The sequence below is a fragment of the Girardinichthys multiradiatus genome, chromosome 22 (genome assembly GCF_021462225.1).
Source record: "Girardinichthys multiradiatus isolate DD_20200921_A chromosome 22, DD_fGirMul_XY1, whole genome shotgun sequence".
NCBI classification, from domain to species: Eukaryota; Metazoa; Chordata; class Actinopteri; order Cyprinodontiformes; family Goodeidae; genus Girardinichthys; species Girardinichthys multiradiatus.
The window spans coordinates 33,808,692-33,834,289 of NC_061814.1; the positions used below are offsets into that span (position 1 = coordinate 33,808,692).

At 40.6% G+C, this 25,598-nt stretch overlaps 2 protein-coding genes across 6 annotated transcripts in view; both read right to left on the bottom strand.

Moving 5' to 3' along the window:
• The window catches only part of LOC124859167 (striatin-like), a 36,416-nt gene extending 20,619 nt beyond the window's left edge, over positions 1-15,797 (bottom strand). For all 4 annotated transcript variants that reach the window (XM_047351765.1, XM_047351764.1, XM_047351763.1 and 1 more), the window contains exons 1-2: positions 15,429-15,797; positions 122-225 (exon numbers count right to left, since the gene is read on the bottom strand). In XM_047351765.1, coding sequence (XP_047207721.1) covers positions 122-225; positions 15,429-15,641 — 317 coding nt within the window. In that variant the 5' untranslated portion in view covers positions 15,642-15,797. The remainder of the gene's footprint in view (positions 1-121; positions 226-15,428) is intronic.
• Positions 15,798-18,814: 3,017 nt separating this feature from the next.
• heatr5b (HEAT repeat containing 5B) overlaps positions 18,815-25,598 on the bottom strand; it is a 29,735-nt gene continuing 22,951 nt past the window's right edge. For both annotated transcript variants that reach the window (XM_047351117.1, XM_047351116.1), the window contains exons 29-36: positions 24,854-25,090; positions 24,586-24,713; positions 23,301-23,445; positions 22,936-23,208; positions 22,629-22,853; positions 22,362-22,513; positions 20,991-21,204; positions 18,815-19,901 (exon numbers count right to left, since the gene is read on the bottom strand). In XM_047351117.1, the coding sequence (XP_047207073.1) occupies positions 19,594-19,901; positions 20,991-21,204; positions 22,362-22,513; positions 22,629-22,853; positions 22,936-23,208; positions 23,301-23,445; positions 24,586-24,713; positions 24,854-25,090 (1,682 nt within the window). In that variant the 3' untranslated portion in view covers positions 18,815-19,593. The remainder of the gene's footprint in view (positions 19,902-20,990; positions 21,205-22,361; positions 22,514-22,628; positions 22,854-22,935; positions 23,209-23,300; positions 23,446-24,585; positions 24,714-24,853; positions 25,091-25,598) is intronic.

Genomic DNA, 25,598 nt, shown 5'->3' on the forward strand with positions numbered 1-25,598 from the left:
GACCAATGACCTGGCAACCCTTACGGATTTATTTGAGACGGTGGGTTTTTTAAAGAGCACAGAGACACCGTAGCTGGAGCAGACCAGCTCAGATACTTGGTGGTTCCTGGGTGGCACTCACCTCTCTTGCTTCAGCGCGTACTCCAGCATTTTAATCCTCCGGACGAGGTCTTTCTTTAAGTTCTCCTGTCCTTTCCTCTCCCCCTGCAGGAAGGCAATCTGGGCCTGAAACCACAAAATAATAAGATTGTCAGCTAAAACTAAAGCACTAAAATATTTACAGTGGATGTTTTCTAATAACAGAAGCAACGTTTCCAAAGTTTTTGCACCTTAGGTAAAAGTCAGCTTCATACAAAGCCTTTACCACAAAGAAAACCTTCATTAGGGAAAATCTGAAAACACCACCTTCAGTCAAGATTGAAATAGAATGGTCTCAGATACAAATGTGTGGCACGATGGGGAATAAAAAGTCCATCAGTGCTATTCTATTTAAATCTACCCTCCTCACACCCTCCCACACACCAGTCGTCCCTCTCCCTCCTCACACCACGGTCTCTCTTCAGTAACAGGCAGCAGCTGTCAGCGAACTCTCTCTGAGTCAGCATTACCTTACATTACGGATGCTGGGTACTACACATGCTGAAACCTAGTCACCTAAATCAATAGTGAGGGAGGCTCCAAAGCCCAGTCCAGCACACGTAGCACAAGCTGCAGCAGAAGGCTACCTACCAGCAGCATCACATACTGATTTTAAAAAATTGCCATCATAAATCCCTCTAAAGTTTGCATGTCAGCAAATGGATAGACTGATACATTATCTCTAGTATGCGTCTGAGAGTGCTTTGCTACAAGGATTTTCTACTGTAGTTTGTATGCGGGTGTCAAAATATAAAAGGCTAATAAATTTGTGAAAATATTTTATATGCAATCTTTCCGTTGAGCATGTACAGAAGATCTGAACAAAGTTGGCTTAGAATATAATCCCGAGCAACTAGGCTTCTTCAGAAGTCATTTCATTACTGAGAAGCGTCCACCTGTGTGTAATTTAACCTCAGTATAAATTCAACTATTCTGTGAAGGCCTCAGAGGTTAAGAGAACACTAGAAAAATAAATAGCATCATGAAGACCAAGGAACTGTTCCATTCATCATCTGAAAAGGGGAAAAACTATGTAATATCTGCAACCCAACCAACACACGACTGTCCACCGAAGGTTGAGGCTGAGTAATGAGAGCCTTTATCAAAGGAGCAGTCAAGGTAACTGGAGGAGCTGCAGAGATCCACAGCTTAGGCAGCACAACTTGTCAACAGGACAACTATCAGTTATGGAAGAGGGGTACCTTTTCTTCCAAACAAAGTAATAAGAAGTCCCATTTTAAGTTTGTCAAGCCATGTAGCGAACAGAGCGGACATGTGGAAGAAGCCACTCTCGTCAGACCCAATCTGAACCTTTTAGCCTACATGCAAAACGCTACGTGTGTAGAAAAAACACTAAACATCACCATGAATGCACCATCTCACAGTTAATGATGGTGGTGTTGGCAGTATCATGCTGTGGGGATTCTTTTCTTTTGCAGGGACAGGGAAGGTGATGGGATGATGGGTGCTAAAATAAGACAATACTGAAAGAAAACCTTTTACAGACTGCAAAAGACCTCAGACTGGGATGGAAGCAGGACAACAACCTTAGACATACAGGCAGAGCTACAGCGGAGTAGTTTAGATCAATGGTGTCCAAAGTCAGTCATCAAGGGTCGGTGTTCTGCAGGTCATAAGACGTTTCTCTGCTCCTGAATGAAATGAATGGCTCATTACCAGGCCTCTGCAGAACTTGATGGCACACTGAGAAAGTAATTGATTCGTTTGAATCGGCTCCATTGGAGAAGGCACACATCTGAGACATACTGGACACCGGCTCTTAAAGGACTGGAGTTGGACAATAAGACCACAGCTTGTTCAAATGTTAGAATGGCCCAGTAAAAGCCAACACTTTGATGCCATTAAGGATCTCTGACAGGGCTTGAAAATCAATGTTTTCAGATGCTCCCAATCCAATCAGACTGAACTTGAGCTACTTAGCAAAGAGGAATGCGCCAAAATTGCATACTCTAAATGTGCAAATCTGGTAGAGAAAAAAACCACAAAAACCAGCAGCTGTAACTGGAGTGAGAGATCGCTATGAAGTACTGACTCAGGGGAGCAGAAAACATACTCATGCTACAATTTAAAGATTTTTCTTTATGAAAAAAAAACATAAAACCATGTATAATTTTTCTCACACTTCTCAATTATGTACCACTTTCTGTAGCTCTGTTAGATAAAATCCATCCTAAAAATATACATTGAAGTTTGAGGTTGTAAAGGGACAAATTATCAAAACATTAAAGTGTATGAATAATATTTTTATGGAACTGTAGATTTGTAAGAGGAAAAAAACAAAAACATCAGTCAACAGGCGAAAACCATCAAGCATTAACAGGCCAAAAAGCTGGCAAAGAACGAAGAGGAGGATAAACATGCTGTTCCACTTCTGCACTCCATCAAAATCACTCCTTTAAAACCCATCTTATAAGATCGCAAACAAGCTCCAAGAGCCACACTTCTGTCTAATGTCAAAATAAGAGAGTCTAAAGAGAGAATAAAAAGACAAATTTCCTTCAAAATGCAGGTTGGAGTAGGCTGGATCACACTTTCACAGCAATTGCACCTAACATCAGTTACTGCCTACAGAAATGAGTCATGGCATCTCAGTCTGCCTCGAAAGAACATGGACATCTTCACAACATCGTCACAATTCACAGCACAGCACTGCCCTCAGAACAACCTCCCTGAAACCGCTCCAGTTCAACCAGGATTATTATGACTACTGGCACTCATTGGCCAGTGTAAACAGTGGCATATTAAGCTGGCACCAATCACATGCTGAGAGCCACTATGGTGAAAAGGCGGATCAGCACCGCGCTTTTACCACTCCACCCACCGCATCTCCACAGTCTGAAGTTTCTTGAGGATCTACCCTGAGCTGGATCTATGTTAAACTAGTTAAAATCAGCAGCATTTAAAACATCATATAACCTCTGTCTTTCAAAAAAGTATGGGTTAGTGCCAACATAAGTCAACTAAAAGTAGAATTTAAATCAAATTAATGTCATCAGGAGACATTGCGTGTATTTATTAAGTCAGACACAATGGTTTAAATGATGGCAAACAAAGTCAAGAGGAGTCTGACTACCTATGCAAAAATGTCCCCTGTTCAGCAGTCAGAAAATACAGTTAGATAATACTATTGAAGGAAATGTACCCTAGACAAAAGATTATTTTGTTAGACCATCAATAAGGCAATAGGAAAGTAGGTTGGATGGAAAATTACCAGTTTTTATTGGTCTTTGAGAGTGTGTCTCTTTAAATAACTCAGTCTAAACCGATTGATCGGTCGGCTTCAATATCCTTAATTGTGGGTGATCGGCCGATACTTAGATTTGAAACCGATCTTATCTAGTTCCGCAAACGTCTGAAAATCAGCCACTGTCCCCTTTTGCTTTCATTTATTTTTGAGAGCACCTCGTGTACAGTTAAAACAGGGTTGTATAGTTTAAAGGGTATTGTTCAATGTTTTTCAATAAAATAAGATTCGAACGTTAAAGGTGTGTTGTGACCTAACAGCATCAGTTATAGAAAAAAAAGAAATGGTATCGGCCAAAATCAGAATCAGCAGGTCAGGCTTTTTAAAGATCAGTGATCGGCCAGAAAACTACAATCTGTGCACTCCTAAACAATATCTGTAGCAATTAATCGGCATTTTCCGCACTGTCCTCGTCATAATTTCCACATCACTCTGAATGGTCACCGACATCTACATCAGATGTTGAGATGAAGAGCAGTGAGGGACCATCCAACATGTCATCTAACGTGACCTCTAATAAAGCAATTAGATCATGTTACACAATTTGGTTTTAAATTGAAGCTTTCCTACTGTGGCACTGTGGTATTTGTACTCAAGGTTATCATCCAGTGGGAATCTCATCTCCTGCTTGAACAGCAGCTGACTCGTTCCAAACGAAAGAGTTTCAACTTTCGAGGCAAATGTAAAGCAGCAGAAATCCAGGAAGCAGTTTTCCAAGCTACCAAACAACTTAGCGCAAACCTCACACTCAGCTACCTCCATTGTGATGAGCACAGAGACACGCTTGCAATCAAAGAAGGAAAAAAACAAAACAATGATACAAATAAATGTGATAGATCTCAGCTAGGGCCTTACCTGACCTGTAAAGGCAACCTTCATTGAAACGTAAATATGTAAGTTGAAACCCCATGTCAAAAACAAACCATAAGACCCTTTTTTTTTTTTTTTTTTTTTTTTGCTGTAGATGAAACTGCATCTGCATGGATGGAGATAGCAAGATGACCCTCCACTTCCTCGTCCACATGAAGCGCTGGCCCGGGAGGCCGTTGGCGTACTGCCGTGCCAGAGATAAAGAAGAATAGTACGGCTCTGTGAGTCTCTGGCTCGGCATCTCGCCACTATCAAACATTAACCTTGGGAAGAATGCAATGAGTCAACTCTGGACATAAAGAGACACAGGAAGCGTTTAATTCCCTGACTCACACTGACTGCATTATTGCTCTGCTGGATAAGGGCCCCTTAGTCTGTTTGATGGAGGGATGGTGCCTCCATCCAGCGCTACTCTGGGCCTTTCAGAGGAAGGAAAAGAGGCAAAAAAAGACAGGTTTTATGCAAAGTGGAAAAACAACTGCAAGCTATCTGTGGATTATTTTCAATATATTGGCAAAAGTGCTTTGTGCTTTGACAGATCTCAGTGCTGGAGTCAAAAAATGTATCTTCTGTTAACTCTCAGTCAATAGGACAGGAAATACAGGAAGGATGGACTTCAAACACATTAAAAATAATAATAAATAACCTTAATAAATAACTAGAATTAAGAAATGAGCAAACTAACCTGATGTTAAAGACAGATTCCCAAATTAAAGATCTGGGCAAAGGAATTAAAGGAGTAAAACTTTTTTTTATTATGACCAAACCTTTTAAAGCAAAAGTAAAATGCAAACTGTCCAACGATGTGAAATGCAGATTGTTATTAGATAATTATGTTTCTTCCGTGAGATTAGTAGTTTATTTTACATTTAATGTAAATGGAAGACAAAACGAAGAATAACAATTTCGAAGTCTATTTAAAATAAGTCAGACATTTTTGAATAGAAGATCCGGCAGCATCTAAAGTCTGCTCCCACACAACAAGACGGATTAAACTGAAAAACCACTGCTTCCTTCATTTGACAAGAAATCCTCTGGACACTTTTCACAACTGTGGGACTTCCATACAAACAATCTGGTTACACATGCCCACTGGCCGCAGACTGGGAGAAGAAAGGAAAGCTGTCGGTGCAAATCCCATATTTCCAATGTAAACGAACCGCCATTCAGTTACCACTGCTTTACGCTTGCAGATCCCGCAAAGCAAAGAGTAACACGATGACTGACCTGATAACCAGCCACGTGCATTCCACACATGCCATTACACCAGCAGCAACAGAAGGAAAAAAGCTGCAGAACAAGGCGAGGCAGGGCAGAGGTGCTGGACACTGCTGCGGTCTGATTACAGTCATGTTCTTTTCTCTTATTACTTCAAACTAAAACCGTATATCCACAACTGAAGAGCAAAACCTGCCTGAGAAATGGTGGACGTGTGTTTCAGCTTGTTCCCAGTGAACCTGACTGGAGGGTTTTTTTCTGTTACAAGGAAAGGCGTGACCTTTAAAGAGATTAAGTCTGAGCAGCCTTACTTGTTCTCATTGTCTAAAGTGAAATCTGCTAATGAGAAAATCCATCAGATAGCAGGTTCTGAGATTGGCCATCGACATTCAGCAAAGAAGAATCAAATCTTTCAATTAAACTACTTTCAGTTGAGATTTGTAACTTTTAGAAGTACACAAGAGGACATTTCTCTAATTCTGGCAAGCCTGCACTGGCTTCCAGGTGGTTTAAAAAAAACCAAACATTTTAAATTATTTTATTTGTTTTTAAGTCTGTTAACAGGTCCGGTTTACCAGATGCTAACTCAGAGCTGACAGAACATTCGCTGTTGCTGCTCCAAATCTGTTGAAAGCTTTGATAATGGACAGAAATCAGGCTCTTTTATTTATTGGCCAGTGCATTTTCATTCGTTTTTTAACAACAGCAGAACATATTGAATCTCATTCATCATTGCAATTTTAGCAGATGCAACACTGCAACCACCTAGGACCGCTTGGAAGCAATATCTGGTAGGATGCCATAAATCAATTATCGTGGTTCACGCTTTGTACAGCAATACTATATTTGGCCTGTTGGACGGATTCTGATGTACATTTTCAGGCAGTTTCAGGTAAAAGTATTACAATCACATATTTTTATGAAATGTTGCCATCCTGATGTTTTTTAATGTTCTATAATCTTGGTGGGTGCTGGTCATTTCCCCTCTTTGTATTATTGTTAATTTTATACCAACCAGCTTTTCCATCTACTTGGGGATGTTTCACGCTGGCTATGTGTCAATTCTTGCCCTCCATCAGGACATTTCTGGTTATGTGCCTCCAAAAAAAACAGTATCGGTAGAGAGGGGCGTCCCTCTGGGTTGGGCGTCCCCAACCCAGAGGCCATTCTGGGTTTGATTCCTGACCTTCAGGCCGTTACTGTATAACTTCCTCCCTTCTCTCTCTGCCCACTTCCTATCTGGTAACTCTCAATAAAGTCCACTAGTTCCAAAAAAATCTTTAAAAAGGACTATAAAATAAAAAGGAATTAAACGATATGTGAGACTTGAGCATTTTATGACAATGTCCATAATTTGATAAATGGTGACTACCAAATGGAAGTAGGAAGGGATGTAACGAAAGCACGGATGGCAAAACTGAACCTAGGGCCCACTTTGTCACTTAGTTTAATCCAGTTGTCAAAGTAGTTCTCCAATAACAACAGATTACAGTGTGAGATGCCTTCATATGCTGAAAATCAATCCAGCTGTCCACAAGTAATGGATTTCAGAGAAGCAGACTGACACGGTGAGCTGCTCTCCCTGGGAGTTTGATTCCTTATCAGCTACCCGGTACAATACTGTGAAAACAACCAAAGAAAAACCTTAGACATCCAGGAACCACTCAGAACCGCAGCTTTTTGAAGAAACAGGTTTTTCACTCATCCAGTTGTGGGATTCTTACTCAAAGCTCATTTTCCACCTGACTGTGGTGCCCTCACTGAGGGTGCAAGTACAGCCATGATGTAAGATGTTTCAGGACCAAACAAAACACTTAAGCAAGCCACATGGCACATGCAGGCAAAGAGCTAAACGCTTCAACGCTAGCAGTTTCTCTGCTGAATGCATGGCATGACTATGTTTACAGCAGCTTCTACAGAATGAAGAGAAAATGATGGAGATCGTAAACCTCTCACAACCTCAACTCTTAAAGATGTACAGGTCCTTCTCAAAATATTAGCACATTGTGATAAAGTTCATTATTTTCCATAATGTCATGATGAAAATTTAACATTCATATATTTTAGATTCATGGCACACTAACTGAAATATTTCAGGTCTTTTATTGTCTTAATACGGATGATTTTGGCATACAGCTCATGAAAACCCAAAATTCCTATCTCACAAAATTAGCATATTTCATCCGACCAATAAAAGAAAAGTGTTTTTAATACAAAAAACGTTAACCTTCACATAATCATGTACAGTTATGCACTCAATACTTGGTCGGGAATCCTTTTGCAGAAATGACTGCTTCAATGCGGCGTGGCATGGAGGCAATCAGCCTGTGGCACTGCTGAGGTCTTATGGAGGCCCAGGATGCTTCGATAGCGGCCTTTAGCTCATCCAGAGTGTTGGGTCTTGAGTCTCTCAACGTTCTCTTCACAATATCCCACAGATTCTCTATGGGGTTCAGGTCAGGAGAGTTGGCAGGCCAATTGAGCACCGTGATACCATGGTCAGTAAACCATTTACCAGTGGTTTTGGCACTGTGAGCAGGTGCCAGGTCGTGCTGAAAAATGAAATCTTCATCTCCATAAAGCTTTTCAGCAGATGGAAGCATGAAGTGCTCCAAAATCTCCTGATAGCTAGCTGCATTGACCCTGCCCTTGATAAAACACAGTGGACCAACACCAGCAGCTGACACGGCACCCCAGACCATCACTGACTGTGGGTACTTGACACTGGACTTCTGGCATTTTGGCATTTCCTTCTCCCCAGTCTTCCTCCAGACTCTGGCACCTTGATTTCTGAATGACATGCAGAATTTGCTTTCATCCGAAAAAAGTACTTTGGACCACTGAGCAACAGTCCAGTGCTGCTTCTCTGTAGCCCAGGTCAGGCGCTTCTGCCGCTGTTTCTGGTTCAAAAGTGGCTTGACCTGGGGAATGCGGCACCTGTAGCCCATATCCTGCACACACCTGTGCACGGTGGCTCTGGATGTTTCTACTCCACACTCAGTCCACTGCTTCCGCAGGTCCCCCAAGGTCTGGAATCGGCCCTTCTCCACAATCTTCCTCAGGGTTCGGTCACCTCTTCTCGTTGTGCAGCGTTTTCTGACACACTTTTTCCTTCCCACAGACTTCCCACTGAGGTGCCTTGATACAGCACTCTGGGAACAGCCTATTCGTTCAGAAATTTCTTTCTGTGTCTTACCCTCTTGCTTGAGGGTGTCAATAGTGGCCTTCTGGACAGCAGTCAGGTCTGCAGTCTTACCCATGATTGGGGTTTTGAGTGATGAACCAGGCTGGGAGTTTTAAAGGCCTCAGGAATCTTTTGCAGGTGTTTAGAGTTAACTCGTTGATTCAGATGATTAGGTTCATAGCTCGTTTAGAGACCCTTTTAATGATATGCTAATTTTGTGAGATAGGAATTTTGGGTTTTTATGAGCTGTATGCCAAAATCATCCGTATTAAGACAATAAAAGACCTGACATATTTCAGGTAGTGTGCAATGAATCTAAAATATATGAATGTTAAATTTTCATCAGGACATTATGGAAAATAATGAACTTTATCACAATATGCTAATATTTTGAGAAGGACCAGTATATGCATGCATCATCAAAATGCTGCTGCTTCTAACAAGCTTGTTCAAAATATTTGCCATTTTGTGCATGGATCTAAGCTTGTGCAGACATCTTTAAAAAAAAATCCCAATGAGTGGCAACTTAAACCAACCTGCACGTTATTGTGAAACTTATACTATATTCTGTTTGTTCATGTAGAAAAGACTGGGAACTAATGGGAAATACTGAGATGACAATTTGGGCTTATGAGCTCATCGGCTTACCACTCTGGGTTCACAATCAATCTGAGCTCGTCACTTTTTCAGAGGAAGCAGGCGACTGTGGCACGCCCACGTAACCAGACGACGGCTGTTAAGTGTGAATGGAGGAAGGAGAAGGGAATTAACAAGCTGACAGCGAGACATCTCGACATCAGAGTGATAAAGGTTCTGGTGCAAAGCTCGGAGGAAGATGCTTTAGTTTGTAACACAGCTCCCAGAGGGCTGTCGTACAAGAAAACACAAACCCTTTTTATTCCAGAGTATGTTACATCAGCTGAAGTAACTCCTCTGAGACAAGGATATAGTGACAAACCAGTACTTCCACCAGTTTATTTTTTAGTTAGGAAACGAGAGCCTTTTTTAAGCTTTACCAGGCAGTAGGTGAACGCTAGAAGAGCAAAAATAAACTGCAGCGTGGGGGCGGACATGGTACTGACTGAGGAATGACACTGACTCCCATTTCTGCGATTCTGAATGCCACAGTGTACGTCCACGCACGGTTTGATCCATGCAGCGGCACCACTGAGATGATTCTGCTGCAGGCTTTACGATTTGTAAAACGTACCTCCAGCTATAACAGGGTAACTCCATGCAGCCTGCTGCAGTGCTTAGAGAGAGAAGTAATCAAACTGCAAAGGATAAAGCCACGTTTTACACCCTGAGTCACCTTCAACCTTCTCTTGGTGTCTGATTATGGGTACCTCGAGCAAGGAGATATCCCCATGGAGCAAGGGGCTTCCCCATAGCAAAAAGAGCTGATGAAGCACACTGGATCGCTGGCCTTCACAGGATGCAATCGGACCCAGGCCTGGAAAAGATCTTGGACTAATCAGTACAACGGAGCGAAGGCTAGATTTTCAGATTTTTCTGACAGACCAAACCACTGTGTGCCAAACCTGTTACCCAGTTTCAGTGAAATCGATCGGTGCATGTCCTGTTACTGTAAATTTATATGTCTAATTCTTCCTCGGGCGCTCCTTAGGGAAGAAATCTGCACCACTTTAAAAAGTCAAAGGGTTACAGCATTTATCAAGCAACATAAAAAAAATCTTTATGAATAATAAAAATATTTTATTTTTAATCGAGTGATATCCTGATTTTTCACCTGCAGCTTTTTAGAGTCAAAACAAACATAAAAAAATTTGATTTCTCGTTTTCAGTTAGTTAGATAAGCTAGACAACCGAAAGACGTAACTTTGTATATTTTATAGATTTGCAACAAATTCAACCAATCAGAGGCTTCTTCGATTGTTTTAGGGAAAACATCCAGACCCACAGTAATGCTAGCTGTGCTAAGCGCTAAAATAGAGATGGTTTAAAATCTGAGTTTTGAAACTAAAATCCTGTTTTAGAGTAACTGCTCTTTCACACATGTTGTGACGTAACCCCTGCCCCTAATACAAGTAGTTAATATGGTAGGGTAACGACATTTTCAACACTGTTCTTGTAACTTCTTTGAAACAGGTCAAATTGTTACAAAACCCAGAGAGAAGAAATAGACCACAAATTTGTAATTGCTGCATCTCTAATTCTGGATGCAAGATTTTGACATTAGCAGGGCTGCAACAACAGAAGGACCTTTTGTTTCTTTTGGGTTGTTGTTTCTCTTTTCATCCCCTCAAGATACAAAGAAACTCAACCACATGTCCCCATCAGATTCGATTTGATGCATCCCTCTTCAGCTGGCCACACATCGGCCTGTCAGTCCTGTCCGGGACTCCAAACCGCTCTCTCTCAACTAAATGCATTAACTGGGATTAGGATTAGGTGAATAACATTTAGCATGTTACTCAAAAAAATAATTTTGTTAGTACCTGATTAATCTCTATCCTTGAAAACTGGCTCAGAGTTAATCTGTTCTTTCTTTCTAGGTGAAACGACTAAAGGAGCTACATCCATTAACATTTACTTTTTCTTCCCATAGAAAGTACTCCTGGATCAGTGCTTCTTTGTTCTTTTTGTGTCTCTGCTCTGTTCTTTCAAACCCCCAGTCGGTCGTAGCAGATGGCCGCTCATACTGAGCCTGGTTCTGCTGGAGGTTTCTTCCTGTTAAAAGGGAGTTTTTCCTCTCCACTGTCGCTACATGCATGCTCAGTATGAGGGATTGCTGCAAAGTCAACGCCAGTGACTGTCCACTGTCTCTACATGTTCATCCAGGAGGAGTGACTGCTACAAGTCACTGACTGGATGCAATCTGCTGGGTTTCCTTAGATAGAAAAACTTTTTATCCAATTTGAATAAATAACTGAATCTGACTGCACTGTTCAATTGTTAGGATTAATTGGAATGTATGTACCTGACTTTTGTGAAGTGCCTTGAGACAACATGTGTTGTGAATTGGCGCTATATAAATAAACTGAATTGAATTGAATTGAAATAAAACAATATTCAGCTAGGTTTGTTGCTTTTATCACCAGGACAAAGTTGCAACTACAAACGCTTACAGTTCTTGCCTTTAACTAGCCTGTGAACTGATAAGAAAGGTTCACACCACCTGAGTTTAATCATGAATGAGTTACTGAGAAATGGTACGACAACAAATTTTTTTGCCCTCTCAGTAACGAGGAGTGGCCCCCTGCATGAGTTAACAGGCTGGTTGAGCAACATTTCTACAAGCACTCTGGCCCGAGACACATCTTTAGCTGACAGCTGGTTCTTGACATTGCAACCACTAATTTTTAAAGAAAAACAACTGGGACGGTGTCATTTTTTTTTATGCACAACATGTTGTTTCAGACCGTAACACAGTATGTGGGCATGGGATGTTGCAGCAGGAAGTTATGAGTTAAAAACAAACTACAGATACTGATTGTGTCTTCCATTATGCCACCATGTCCAATGCAACCATTCATTATTCATCACTAATCCACCAACATCTTCTATATAGGCATACAGTATATATACATTTCTGAAGGGCAACACAAGGTTACAACACATAAGGAAGCTTTACAGCATTCATCGCCCCTGCTGCACTGTTCTGAGGAACTGCTAAATAAAGATAGGAAATGGTGACTAAGACCAATTTCCATAATAGACAAAAGATGTATCCCTTCTGGGACCAGTTAGAGTTAGAGGGATTATAGTACAATAATGAGTAAGCCAACTGCTGGAAACGGTCTACAGCAATTCAGTTACGTTTAGGGTTTAGTGTAACAAAAACAAAAATTTTAACTGAGCGCGCCCCATTTTGCCGCCACAATCAAGCTACCCACAAAGCCGCGTAGCCGTGCCGCCGCTGCAGCAACTGCGCTTCTGATAAGCTCTCTTCATAAGAACAGACAGGAAGCAGAGTACAGCAGCCAGGCTGAATATGCTGCATGAGGCTGAGTCAAAACCCTGCTAGACAGAACACTGTATACGTCATTGATGTACAAACAATGCAGTGTCTCCCTCTCTGCTTGTCGGGCTCAGGATGCCCATGGAGCTGACTGCAGTCAAGACAGAAAAAGTCAGATTTTTCTGTTGAGTGTGGAGAGAAAACCGTGTCTTAAAAAAGGAACGATCCAATACCACAGTTCTCAAACTGCGGTATAGGTTCCACCAGTGGGACGTTCGCTGATTCAGTGGTACTAATTAACTTTAACTAACAGGCAAACGCATCTTTTGTTTTTTAAGATCCTCAAATTTTTTTTTTTTATATTGCTGTATTTAATTATCTGTATTAATTACCTTTCAAAATCATGTTGTAATTAAATCATGTTTTACATTTTATGCTCCGTCTTTGTAAAGCTCTTTGTCATTTTGAGCTGTTTAAGGTGCTTTATAAATAAAAGTTACTTGCTTACATATTCATCATTTCTTTAAAAAAAAAAAAAAAAAAACAGCTCTCAGTATAAGGGTCGCTTCAAATTTACGAATTCAAAATTTCAGACTTACAAACTGGTTTTCTAGATCTGTTTGTAGGCTTTTATTCACACAATTGTGCAAAACATTTCCTTTTCACCTGCTTGTTCAGTAGTAGGGCATTACATCAGTATGTTCCATGCATCATAGAAAAGCTTAAACCTAAACATAGCTAACTATTACGCGGAGTGTTAAAGGCAAGGTTCCAATAATTTTAAAATTTCATACTTTTCCAGGTTAAAGATTTCTGTGATTTGCATTAGAAGATTTTATTTCATTTGAATAAAGAGTTTCCTATTAAAACTGGACACAGAAAAACTGGTGCATGCTTTTATTTTTAGTAGGTTATAAGTGTAATGGTGTTACACTGGTGTTAACCTTTAATTGTAGTTTCAAATTTAATGACATTTATTAGTGCAATTAGGGAATCAAAACAGTTTAAAGCACAAACGTAACAGTTTCCACCATACTGTCAGTTTTTGGGGATTGCAAACATAACCAATTAGAGTTTTTCATTGTCAAAAATAAATCAAAGTTCTTATCGTTGTCCTTTTTTTCACAATGGTAATGATGAACTGCCAATGCCTATTAACTAATTATTCAGGAAGTAAACATTGTAAGCTGAGTGCAATGTAAAGCTAATAAGGTTAAGCAGCCAATAAGATAAACAGTTCAGGAACAGCAGCGTTTGCTTCGAACAGAAACTACTCAAAAGAGAGGTGCAGAGCCAAAAATGTTGAGAACCACAAGTTGAAACTAGTGGATGACAGTGACCCTTGTAGAAGTGCTGTTGGTATAATGCACTCCATTAACCTCAGAAATTCTGGTCTAGAAATAAAATCTTTGCTAATTGCTGTGCTAAGTGACTAGACTAACAACAATGTATTTTTCAGCATCGGAAACACTGTAGCAACACACCCACAAACAGAAGTGCATCACAGTATACGCCGAACGACTTAATGAGATACAAACCGACAGAAGTGCAAATAAACAGTTTATTACTGCAGGTGTACTTTAAATATGCTGCGGCCATATTGGATTTTGATGTCCGGGTTGGTGAGAAACTTTGACTTTGCCACTAGAAACTTTGACTACAGGATCCTTTAAAGTTTTTCTTTAATTGTTTTTTTTTTTCATTTTATAATTTTTTTATCCACTTGATTAAAAAAAAAGAAAACCCTTCCACCAAACATGCAATGAAAAAGAATCTTTCTTATGCTTGTTTTTAATCTGCCATTATGGTTGTACTTGGAAAACATAAGGATATACTGAGGTACCACTGACCAGCTGCTTTTGTGCAGGTTTTTCCTCCATTAAGTCTGAGACATTTCAGGGTGTGTTCTGCCTGCGTGTTGAAATATCAACAACTGTAAGCCATAAAAGCAGTAGCGTGGGTTAACCGTCTACCTGGCCCGGTGATTAAACCCCAACAAAGGAATCTTAGCGTTAAACCAGTCAGACATTACCATGTAGTTTAATCGAGCTGAAGACTGATTACTCCAAACTAGGCTTACCAAACTACCACCACTTTGATCAATCCGAAAAACTACTGGATTCCATCGTTTTCTTAGACAGGAGAATAACTAAATCTGTTAAGCATTAATGAATGTATAAATACACAGTGAATAATACAGGGATCCAATGCAAGAAAAGTTGGACAAAAGACAGACAGGACAGTGTCCTCTCTTCAGGAGTGGCAGTAGCATGGAAGCTAGCTTGATAAACAATCCTGACTCCCAATTCTTGCAGGGTTACGTACTGTCTAGAACAGTAAGATACATCCCCGAATTAAATTTAAAAAATTATTAAGTATACTACTTTCCTTTATTCTTGTGTTTTGCGCTAAGAACTAAGTTATAAAAAACATTTGGGCGACGTGCTATACATTTAGCTGGACTATAACAAGGTAAAAAGCCGTTCTGCGTGGCTACACAACTAGTTTGACCGTGGATAGCTGTCGTCTCGGTTCTCGCTATATCATTTGTTCGATATTAGTCATTTCTGAAGCACATCTACCAAATATCTGGCAGGTTTAGAGATTTGGGACGGAGGGTAAAGAGGTCGGAAAGAGCCGTCGTGCAGCTGGATGAGGGGTGGGGGGTGCGCTGCAGCTCCTGTAGCTAACTGAGCTAAAGCTAACGAGCTAGCTTGATAAGCAGAACAATCAAACAGAGAAACTCAGCGGGAGTTAAAACACACAAATCAGCCAACTGACCGTCAGTGACAAAACTACGTGACGTGTACATGAGCTGTTGCGTTTTTCACCTGCAATTCGGCCCGCTCCACCTCCCATTGTGCTCTCTCTACTTCGAAACGGGCCCATTCGTGCTGCAGGAAGTGCAAGATCCCCGGGATGCTGTACTGAGCCCTGGCCGCCTCCCCAGCGTCGCCATCGGGCAGCGGTCCTTTCCCACCGCCGGCTAAAACAGAGTTGTTATTGTTGTTGAAGAACACGCCGGGCCCTGCCTGTTCGTCCATGGCCGGGCTCGGTGGAGAGGTCGATCCGTTGTTGCCGACTCGATGTGCTTAGATATCAACAGGAGGAGCAAAAGAAAATAAAAATAAAAAACTATCGACAGCGCTCCGTCTACTCGACTCGGGGACTGAACTCACTTTCTGACAGCTAGCTGTCAGAAAGTGACGTCAGCAGGAGTGACACGCCCACAACCTACTGAATTTTGACGCTCGATTTGTTCATCGGACCATCCGGAGGGCTCACTCACAGGAAGTGATTAAATCCTATACAGGTCCTTCTCAAAATATTAGCATATTGTGATAAAGTTCATTATTTTCCATAATGTCATGATGAAAATTTAACATTCATATATTTTAGATTCATTGCACAATAACTGAAATATTTCAGGTCTTTTATTGTCTTAATACGGATGATTTTGGCATACAGCTCATGAAAACCCAAAATTCCTATCTCACAATATTAGCATATTTCATCCGACCAATAAAAGAAAAGTGTTTTTAATACAAAAAACGTTAACCTTCAAATAATCATGTACAGTTATGCACTCAATACTTGGTCGGAAATCCTTTTGCAGAAATGACTGCTTCAATGCGGCGTGGCATGGAGGCAATCAGCCTGTGGCACTGCTGAGGTCTTATGGAGGCCCAGGATGCTTCGATAGCGGCCTTTAGCTCATCCAGAGTGTTGGGTCTTGAGTCTCTCAACGTTCTCTTCACAATATCCCACAGATTCTCTATGGGGTTCAGGTCAGGAGAGTTGGCAGGCCAATTGAGCACATTGATACCATGGTCAGTAAACCGTTTACCAGTGGTTTTGGCACTGTGAGCAGGTGCCAGGTCGTGCTGAAAAATGAAATCTTCATCTCCATAAAGCTTTTCAGCAGATGGAAGCATGAAGTGCTCCAAAATCTCCTGATAGCTAGCTGCATTGACCCTGCCCTTGATAAAACACAGTGGACCAACACCAGCAGCTGACACGGCACCCCAGACCATCACTGACTGTGGGTTCTTGACACTGGACTTCTGGCATTTTGGCATTTCCTTCTCCCCAGTCTTCCCCCAGACTCTGGCACCTTGATTTCTGAATGACATGCAGAATTTGCTTTCATCCGAAAAAAGTACTTTGGACCACTGAGCAACAGTCCAGTGCTGCTTCTCTGTAGCCCAGGTCAGGCGCTTCTGCCGCTGTTTCTGGTTCAAAAGTGGCTTGACCTGGGGAATGCGGCACCTGTAGCCCATTTCCTGCACACGCCTGTGCATGGTGGCTCTGGATGTTTCTACTCCAGACTCAGTCCACTGCTTCCGCAGGTCCTCCAAGGTCTGGAATCGGCCCTTCTCCACAATCTTCCTCAGGGTCCGGTCACCTCTTCTCGTTGTGCAGCGTTTTCTGCCACACTTTTTCCTTCCCACAGACTTCCCACTGAGGTGCCTTGATACAGCACTCTGGGAACAGCCTATTCGTTCAGAAATTTCTTTCTGTGTCTTACCCTCTTGCTTGAGGGTGTCAATAGTGGCCTTCTGGACAGCAGTCAGGTCGGCAGTCTTACCCATGATTGGGGTTTTGAGTGATGAACCAGGCTGGGAGTTTTAAAGGCCTCAGGAATCTTTTGCAGGTGTTTAGAGTTAACTCGTTGATTCAGATGATTAGGTTCATAGCTCGTTTAGAGACCCTTTTAATGATATGCTAATTTTGTGAGATAGGAATTTTGGGTTTTCATGAGCTGTATGCCAAAATCATCCGTATTAAGACAATAAAAGACCTGAAATATTTCAGTTAGTGTGCAATGAATCTAAAATATATGAATGTTAAATTTTCATCATGACATTATGGAAAATAATGAACTTTATAACAATATGCTAATATTTTGAGAAGGACCTGTATTTATATTTTCAACATGATCATATATTGAGAGTCAACAGTGCCACAATAAATAAATAAATAAAATAAAAAAAATCATTTTCATTAAAAACTCCATTAGTGTGGCTCATTGAAGCGATGAGATGTTTGCTCTGATGTTGTGTTTACAAGCCCCGATTGTTTTAATTAAATCATCATCACTATAAAGCTTTTTAGCAGAAGGAAGCATGAAGAGCTCTACAGGATCCTAGTAGATGGCTGCGTAGACCTGCATAGATTTTAGTGTAAATACAGTGGACTAACACCAGCAGATTACATGACCTCCCAAATCATCAGTGTGGAAACGTCACACTGGACCTTAGGCAACTTGAATTATGTGCCTCTTCCTCAAGTCTGGATCCTTGAAATGCTTCAGAATGAAAATCAAAAATATACTTTATCTGAAAATAGGACTTTGGACCACTAAGATGAGTTTAGCATAGGCAAGATGCTTCTGAAATGCCCTCTGTTTCATGAGTGACTAAAAACACATAAATACCAAAGTTGTACCCCATGTTCCTGGATTTGTGTGTGGTGGCTCTTTAAGCAGTGACTCCAGCCACAGTCCACACCATGTGCCTCTTCCCCAAAATCATAAATGGGCTTTGCTTCACAATACTTTCAAGGCTTTTCCTGAGCAGAGCCTTTCGACATAGAGTTTCCATGTTCCCCATGCATGGGGAACATTGCAGGCTTCATCCCATAGTCCAAAGAAATACATGTTAGGTTAATGGGTCACTGAGTAGCTTGTCTCGTGCCCATTGACTGCTGGTGATTCAACTTATGGAACATATATATTAACTTAAAAATGTAATAATAAAATATTTAATTCACAAAACAATTCCAAATCAGCTAGCTTTTTCATGGTTCCCTGTAGCAAATCATGAATGTATTTTACGTGTCAGCCTTTCCCACTGAAGTTAGCACACAGGACTAACACTGCTGCAATCAAGATGATTGGTCTGAAGACCTGTGGTCCAGTTTAACCAATCAGATTATGATCTGTTAAAAAGCTACTATGACCATTTAAATTACTTATTGCTTCTCTGCAGCATTGTTGCCAGTACAATAAATAAATACTGATATTTTCATATTTAGTATTTATATAGTTACATGATGAATTCAGCTTTTTCTTAGCACATTTCACATCATTTTTACAGTTAATTTAGACTGAAATAAGAAATCTAAATATAAGAATTTATTTATTCATTGGATGGTTGCACATTTGGTTTTCCATAATAATTATGAGGTAAGGTCCATCAAATTCAGGAAACTGAAGTGAGTCAAAGAAAATTTATTCAAACTCCTCAAATATGATAAAGTTGTTTAAACAATTAATGTTTGCATTATTATTAGCAGTAAATACTAGCGAGGGTTCAAATTCCTTCATGGGCAAAACGGTTAATGCAATCTCAAGCAAACATTTAATGTCAAAATATCCCCTACACCTTTTATTAGCAAAAGAGATAAAATATTTCCACCAATTCTTCAAAATCTCAAAACTGGCTCGATAAAGTGATAAGTAATCTCTCATTTTATTCTATCACTTCCAGGAGGAATGTTAAGACACTGTTTAGAGTAAAAAATAATAAGAATTAAAACTAAATAAACATAACTTATAAAATCAGCAGACCTGAAGGTCACATCCTGCACTATTTAACAAATAAAAATAATTATAATTTGTGAGACAAAGTAACTTTCAAACATATGGTGGTGAAAATCGCAAAAGAAACAACACGGCTAAACCTCCACCTTTAAATGGGGTTAATCACTTATGGGGGAAAAAGTCAAGTCTGGATGTAATACATTCATCAAATAAAAATTTGAGATGTTAATTCAAGCTTTCTAAAGTGAACATTCAAAGGCTTCTTTCATGCTATTTACAAATTACCTTTTAGACCTTAAGAATACTTTAAAACAAAGATGAGATGAAGAATAAATAAATACATTTAACCAACTGTAATGAATGACAGACAGTACGTAGTACATCGTCATCAGGGGAAATACAAAGAAAAAAGCAAAAACTGTTTTGAGAGAGTACGGTACATCCTGATGTGTTCAGAAGAAGCTCGTCTTGAGTTTAATAGTTGGCGCAGCCTGCACAGTTGGCTGAGCTTGCCTCGCTGCTGCTGTGGCTTTGCTGCTGGCCTGGTTAGCTCGTATGGCAGACTCAAGACGAGTTTTAAGCTCAGGTGCTGCACTGATTACTGTCTTGAAGGCAGCTGGATACAGGGGCCCGATTCGCATTAAGTTCTGGAGGGCGAAATCGTGCAGGTTTCTAGAGACTAGGGGAGCGGAGGAGATCGCATTCTCATCCAGAAGATAAGAGATGAGAGTTGGAACAAGAAGAGCCAACAGCTGCACTCCTGTTGAACACGCAAAGACACATGAATTAAACATCAATAACAATAATCACAAATAAGTTTGAAAGACCAATTCCATACGGTATTAACTGTGATGCAAACTAAGCTAACAAAACAACCTTAGTTATGCTTAGACTGTACCGTGTTTGTCCAATCACATATTCTGTGTTCACTGGGGATTACTGTGGTTTGCAAATTTTTCAATATATCTGGTGCCAGAGTTTTTGCCTAATTTCTGGAAGTTAAATTACCTACTGTTTCATTAGTTGTTTAACCTTCTGAAAGACCCAGTGATGATCCTTTTTCAGTTTTCTGGCAGAGACCACCAGATTTGTATTTACAACATCCTTATATTTAAAGAGTCCATGATGTCATTCATCGTAAGAGGGGTTTCAAATGCAGTATTGTGTATTTGTAGGCGCCATTTTGATGTGTTGATTTGGTTTGTCAACAATGGCTGAATCTCAGGATGTGAGAAGAGAGACGAGGACATCAGGGACACAATGCTGGGCCATAAACAGTTTCAACTATCAGAACAAATTTAAAAAACAGCGGGGAATCACAAAACCAAATCAACGAGTTCCAGTGTTCCAATCACTTCCATGGCTGCAGGTTTATAACGCTTGATGTGGAGAAACTTGACTGGCCTGCACAGAGACCTGACCTTAACCTTGAACACCTTTGGGATGAATTAGAGCGGAGGCTGCAGTTCTGGTTTTCTCATCTAAATATGAACACACTCCTAAACCTTGAGGAAGATGTTTACAGAATAGTTAAAGCTACTAGCAAAGGTGGGTCCATCAACAAATTGGACGTCATAGATTTAGAAGAGGATGTCATAAAAGTTCACATAGAATATACAGAATGATGTAAGGTTACGTAAAAATCAATGATAAACTTACAGTAAACCGGCTCTGGGATTCCAAATTTAATTTAATGCATCCTATGCATGAACGCTCTAGAAAGCACACACTCAGAAGCAATGAGCCTAATTCTTTAGCAGACCTACTGAAGCTAAATGATTTCATATAAAATATAGACATGCTTACATAGGGCACTTCAGAGGTCCATTAGGTAAAAAGCTATACTCACTGTTCTTTTCCTCGCCCATGCTGACCAGATTCTCTAGGACCCTGACGCCCTCTTGCACAGCCTGCAGCTCAGCAGCAGTTCCCGGCCTACTGCGTTCCACCGCCTTTAGCTTCTCCACCATGAGTGGAGCAAGGGCGTGGATGTAAGGAGTGGACAAGGCTCGGTTGGAGTGTTGAAACACTGATAGAAGCAACTGGTAACACCGGGCCTGAACCTGTGGCAACAAGAGTTAAATTACTTACTCATCTGAGGTTAATGTGTTAGGATTTAATACGGTGCCTTGCAAAAGTATTCACACTTCTTTCACATTTTGTTGTGTTTGAAACACAGTCTTCTATGTATTTTACTTTAATTTTATATGATAAACCTAAATAAAATTGTGGATAATTAGAGAATGGAATGAAAAATATATTTTTTTACAAATAAAAATGCAAAACAAATTTCGTGTGTAGTTGTTTTCATCCACCTTAACTCATCTAATCTAATATAGTGCAACTAATCTCCTTCAGAAGTCAACTAATTAGTAAATAGAGTCATTACAGTAATTTAATCCCAGTATAAAGGGTCAGATATTTCTTAAAGGACACTAGTGAACAGACAGCATCATAAGAACCATGGAACATAGCAAGCAGGTCAGGAATAAAGTTATGGAGAAGTTTAAATCAGGGTTAGGTTATAAAACAGTGTCCCAAGCTTGGAAAATCTCAAAAAGCACTGTTCAATACATCCTCTGGATTCCGTATAATCCAAGAGCTAAAGTACTCAACCAAACTTACAGGGCAGGCAAGGAGGCCATTAATCAGAGAAGCAGCGAAAAGGGCTATGGTGGAAGGAGGTGTTCAGATCAGAGAAAACTAAAACCACTGCACATCACCCTAAACAAACCATCCCCACTGTGATACATGGTGGTGGCAGCATCATGCTGTGGGGATGCTTTACTTCAGCAGGGACAGAGAAGCTGGTCGGAGTTGATGTGCAGATGGATGGAGGTAAATACTGGGTAATCCTGGAAGAAAAACTGTTAGAGGATCCAAAAGACTGAAACGATGTTCACAGACATTCTCCATCCAACCTGACCCTACATTTCACAAAGAAGAATGGACAAACATTTCCATCTCTAGATGTGCAAAGCTGGAAAAGACATACCCTAAAAGAACTGTAGCAGTCTCTGGACTAAATCCAAATGCAACCCATACTTTTCTAGATTAATATTTAACGTGCTAGACAGTTGTTGTCCAGCACGTTAAATTCAAATAACAAATGTTAAATTTGTGGTTGCAATGTGGCAAAATGTAAAAATGTTCAAGGAGTGTAAATACAGTTGCAAGGCATTGTATTTGCCACTTTGCCTGTTTTTGTGCAGCTGCTTACCCAGGGATCACTAGAGTTCAGAGCATTTCGGAAGCGGTCCATGCAGCCCTTCTGCAGGACGATCACTCCAACGAGCTCACTACTGGCCGACAGCAGGAACAGAGTTATTGCTGTCAACATACTGACTTCATCCATGTCAGATCGGGACTCGTCTATAAAGAAAACCAGAAGGTAAAATTCTGAGCATAAAAAGGACCGTTTCATTTTGTTTCATGATCAGAAAAAAAATTAGAAATCCCATTAAACATAGATATGTATGCGCTTTACCTGGCTGAGAGTACTCAAGCACAGATGCCAGGGTGCTCCTTACGAGGGTGGTCCACTGTGTCTGAATGCTCTCCTCCCGGGTCAGTCGTGACGTGATGATGGTCTTAAGGCCCTGCAGAGCGGCTGATACAGGAACAGGCACAGAGCTGTCAGCAGCTTTAATTGCCGTTTCCTTTAGGACCCCAGTGATTAGGAAAAGCACTGTAGGAAGAATGGTTGTTGCTCCTGTCAAGGCAAAAATAATAAGTAAGAATGGACTTCCTCAGGATGCATTTGTACTTGTTGTCCAGTTTGCTTTCCGCCTCACCAGCAGGAGAGCACAGCGAAGGCAGCTCGGCCAGAATAGAAACCGTGTTTGCCACCAGGCGTGCGCTTTCATCTGGCAGTCTCTGTGGTCTCAGAGGAGCATGACTGGGTGACTCCTTCACTCGTGAATTAAGCTGCGGTAGGTGGCGGACCAGGATGAACACAAGTAGCTCCATGGCTGCGTAAACCAGAGACTTGCCAGGTACGAGCTCCCCTGTGTCCCCGCCTTCCCCCAGGGTGGTCAGAGAATCTTTCTCACCTTCATCGTCATTGCCTGACCAAAACAAAAAACAGTGACCTAAATTAAACCCCACAGATACTCCAGACATTGGTTAACAAAAAACACTCATGCTGGGCATTCCTGACCTCTGTTGGCCCTTTGTTGTTGCAGATGGTCCAGTGCAGCTCTGATGGTCTCCTGCACAACAGTTGTGACCTGAAGCTGGACTGCAAGAGGATCCCGCGTCAGCAGCAGCCTGTGGAGCACATTCAGGAGCTCCACTGCCAGTAGCTACATTAGGGGTGAGTGAACAGTTAATCAGAAATGTCAGTTTAAAATGCAAAAATGTAAATCACTTCATCTGACTTACTCCAAACCACTTAGTTTCATAAAGAGTAACTAAAACCATTAATTTGTATTCAGCAAGCTTTAGTCAGATTCCCCACAATATAATCCAGGCCCACAATAGTAACTCTGGAGGAGCTACAGAGATCCACTAGGAGAATCTATTAGTTGTGCACTCTACAAATCTGGCCTTAATGGAGGAGTAAAAAGGGAAGATAAATGGAGCTAAATGCAGGGCCATCGTGTCAAAAGTTGCAAAAGAGATTTACCTTCCAGCAGGACAACAACCCTTAACATCCAGCCAGAGATGCAACTAAATGGTTTAGATCAGGACATTTTCATGTGTTAGGGTGGACCAGTCAAAATCCAGACTCAAATCAGGTTTAGAATCTGTGGGAAGACCTGAAATGTGTTGTTTTAATAATAATAATAATATTTAAATATCTGTATGCTGAGAAGACGTAGCATCAAGTTGACCTCGGCCATTAAAGTTAATTTGAATTACAGATTCTCATTCAGATTGACTTGTACGTGGTTTTGCAAACAAGAATGCACTCTACCCTCTACATGGTCAAATCCGGTAGAGACATGCAACAAGACTTGCAGCAGTCAGTGCAGTGCAAGGTGGTTCTGAAATGTATTTTCTCAGAGGGGCGGTTAACATAAATGCATGCCACGTTTTTTCATATTTCTTTTTCTAAAAACTTTCACACTATGTTTCCCATTATCCTTCCACCTCACAAATATTCACTATTCATGGTGGGCTATAACAAAAAAAAAAAAAAAACAATAAAACACAGTGAAGTTTATGGGCTCATACTTATTTTGAAAATGTAAATTTTACATTTAAAAAGAAAAATAAGGTCTTAAATTCAGCAGAAAGAATGAATTATGCCTCAGTTAAACAGACTAAATGCAACATCTTTGATTTTAGAATACAATAGAAATAACCTTTATTTTTTCACAAGGGGGGACATTTAGGTGTACCAGCAGCAACGGAACAGGTAAGTCGAAGCACGCAGATTCACACAAAAACTATTTCAAGATATAAATATAAAAATAAAGCAGTATAAAACAATTGCATACCTGGTCTTCTGCCATATGTGCCTTAGCACAAGGAGTTTCCAGCAGAGTGGACAGAGCCTGCAAGCAGGACATCACGTGCTCAATGGGCTCCTCAGGCCGTGGGAAGCACAGAAACTCTATACTGACACCTGAGAGACAGAACATGAAAATCAAGTTGTGTTCAGACATTTTCTATTAACCATTCACAGTTCTGTTCACTTTCATTTTTTCAAACATCTGTAAATTAGCTGCGAAAAACAGCGGAATATGACAGAGTGAGACTCCTTACCCAGCATTAGATGCATTCTGTCTTTAACCGGCTCGTCCAGCATTTTTGTTGAGGAAGACCCTCCCTGAAAGGTGCTAGGAACCTTGGAGGGAGTCGATGAGACATCCTCCTGATTATCGTTAACTCCAAACCCAGTGCTGTTCAACCAGAGAGCCACCGCATGCAGCACAGGGGCCCAAGAGCCACGGTAGTGGAGTCTTGCTGTATCTATCGTCTCTGGGGTATAAAATGCGCCGCCTAAGAAAATACACATATCAAATGGAAAGTGTTGGTTCGGACAAACCAACTTATGATTTTAATTTGTGACCAAACAAACAATTTTGTGATGCCCTTGATCTAGTTGTGACAGCAGTTTGTCTCCTCTAATCTTTTGGAACAAAATACTTTTACAGATGTGAGAGGTTTTTCTTTTTTAGATTTCTTTTTTGTTTTTTCATGTATAGCCCTTTTAATAATATAATTAAAACAAAAATCCTAACCAGGGCTTCCAAGATTGTTGGTTAATGTGTAACACTGACCATGTGATGGCCCTGTTTTGGCTTAGCTGTTGTAAATAGGTGAATCTTGTAATATTTGATATGTTTGAGATTGTATTTATAGGTGCATTTCAATAAATAAAAATATCACTGAAAAGTGAATTTATTTCAGTAATTTAACTAAAATGGTTAAGCTTATATTTTATTAAGATTCATTCCCCACAGAGTGATATAATTGCAGCATCTATTTTTGCTGAATTTGATGATTC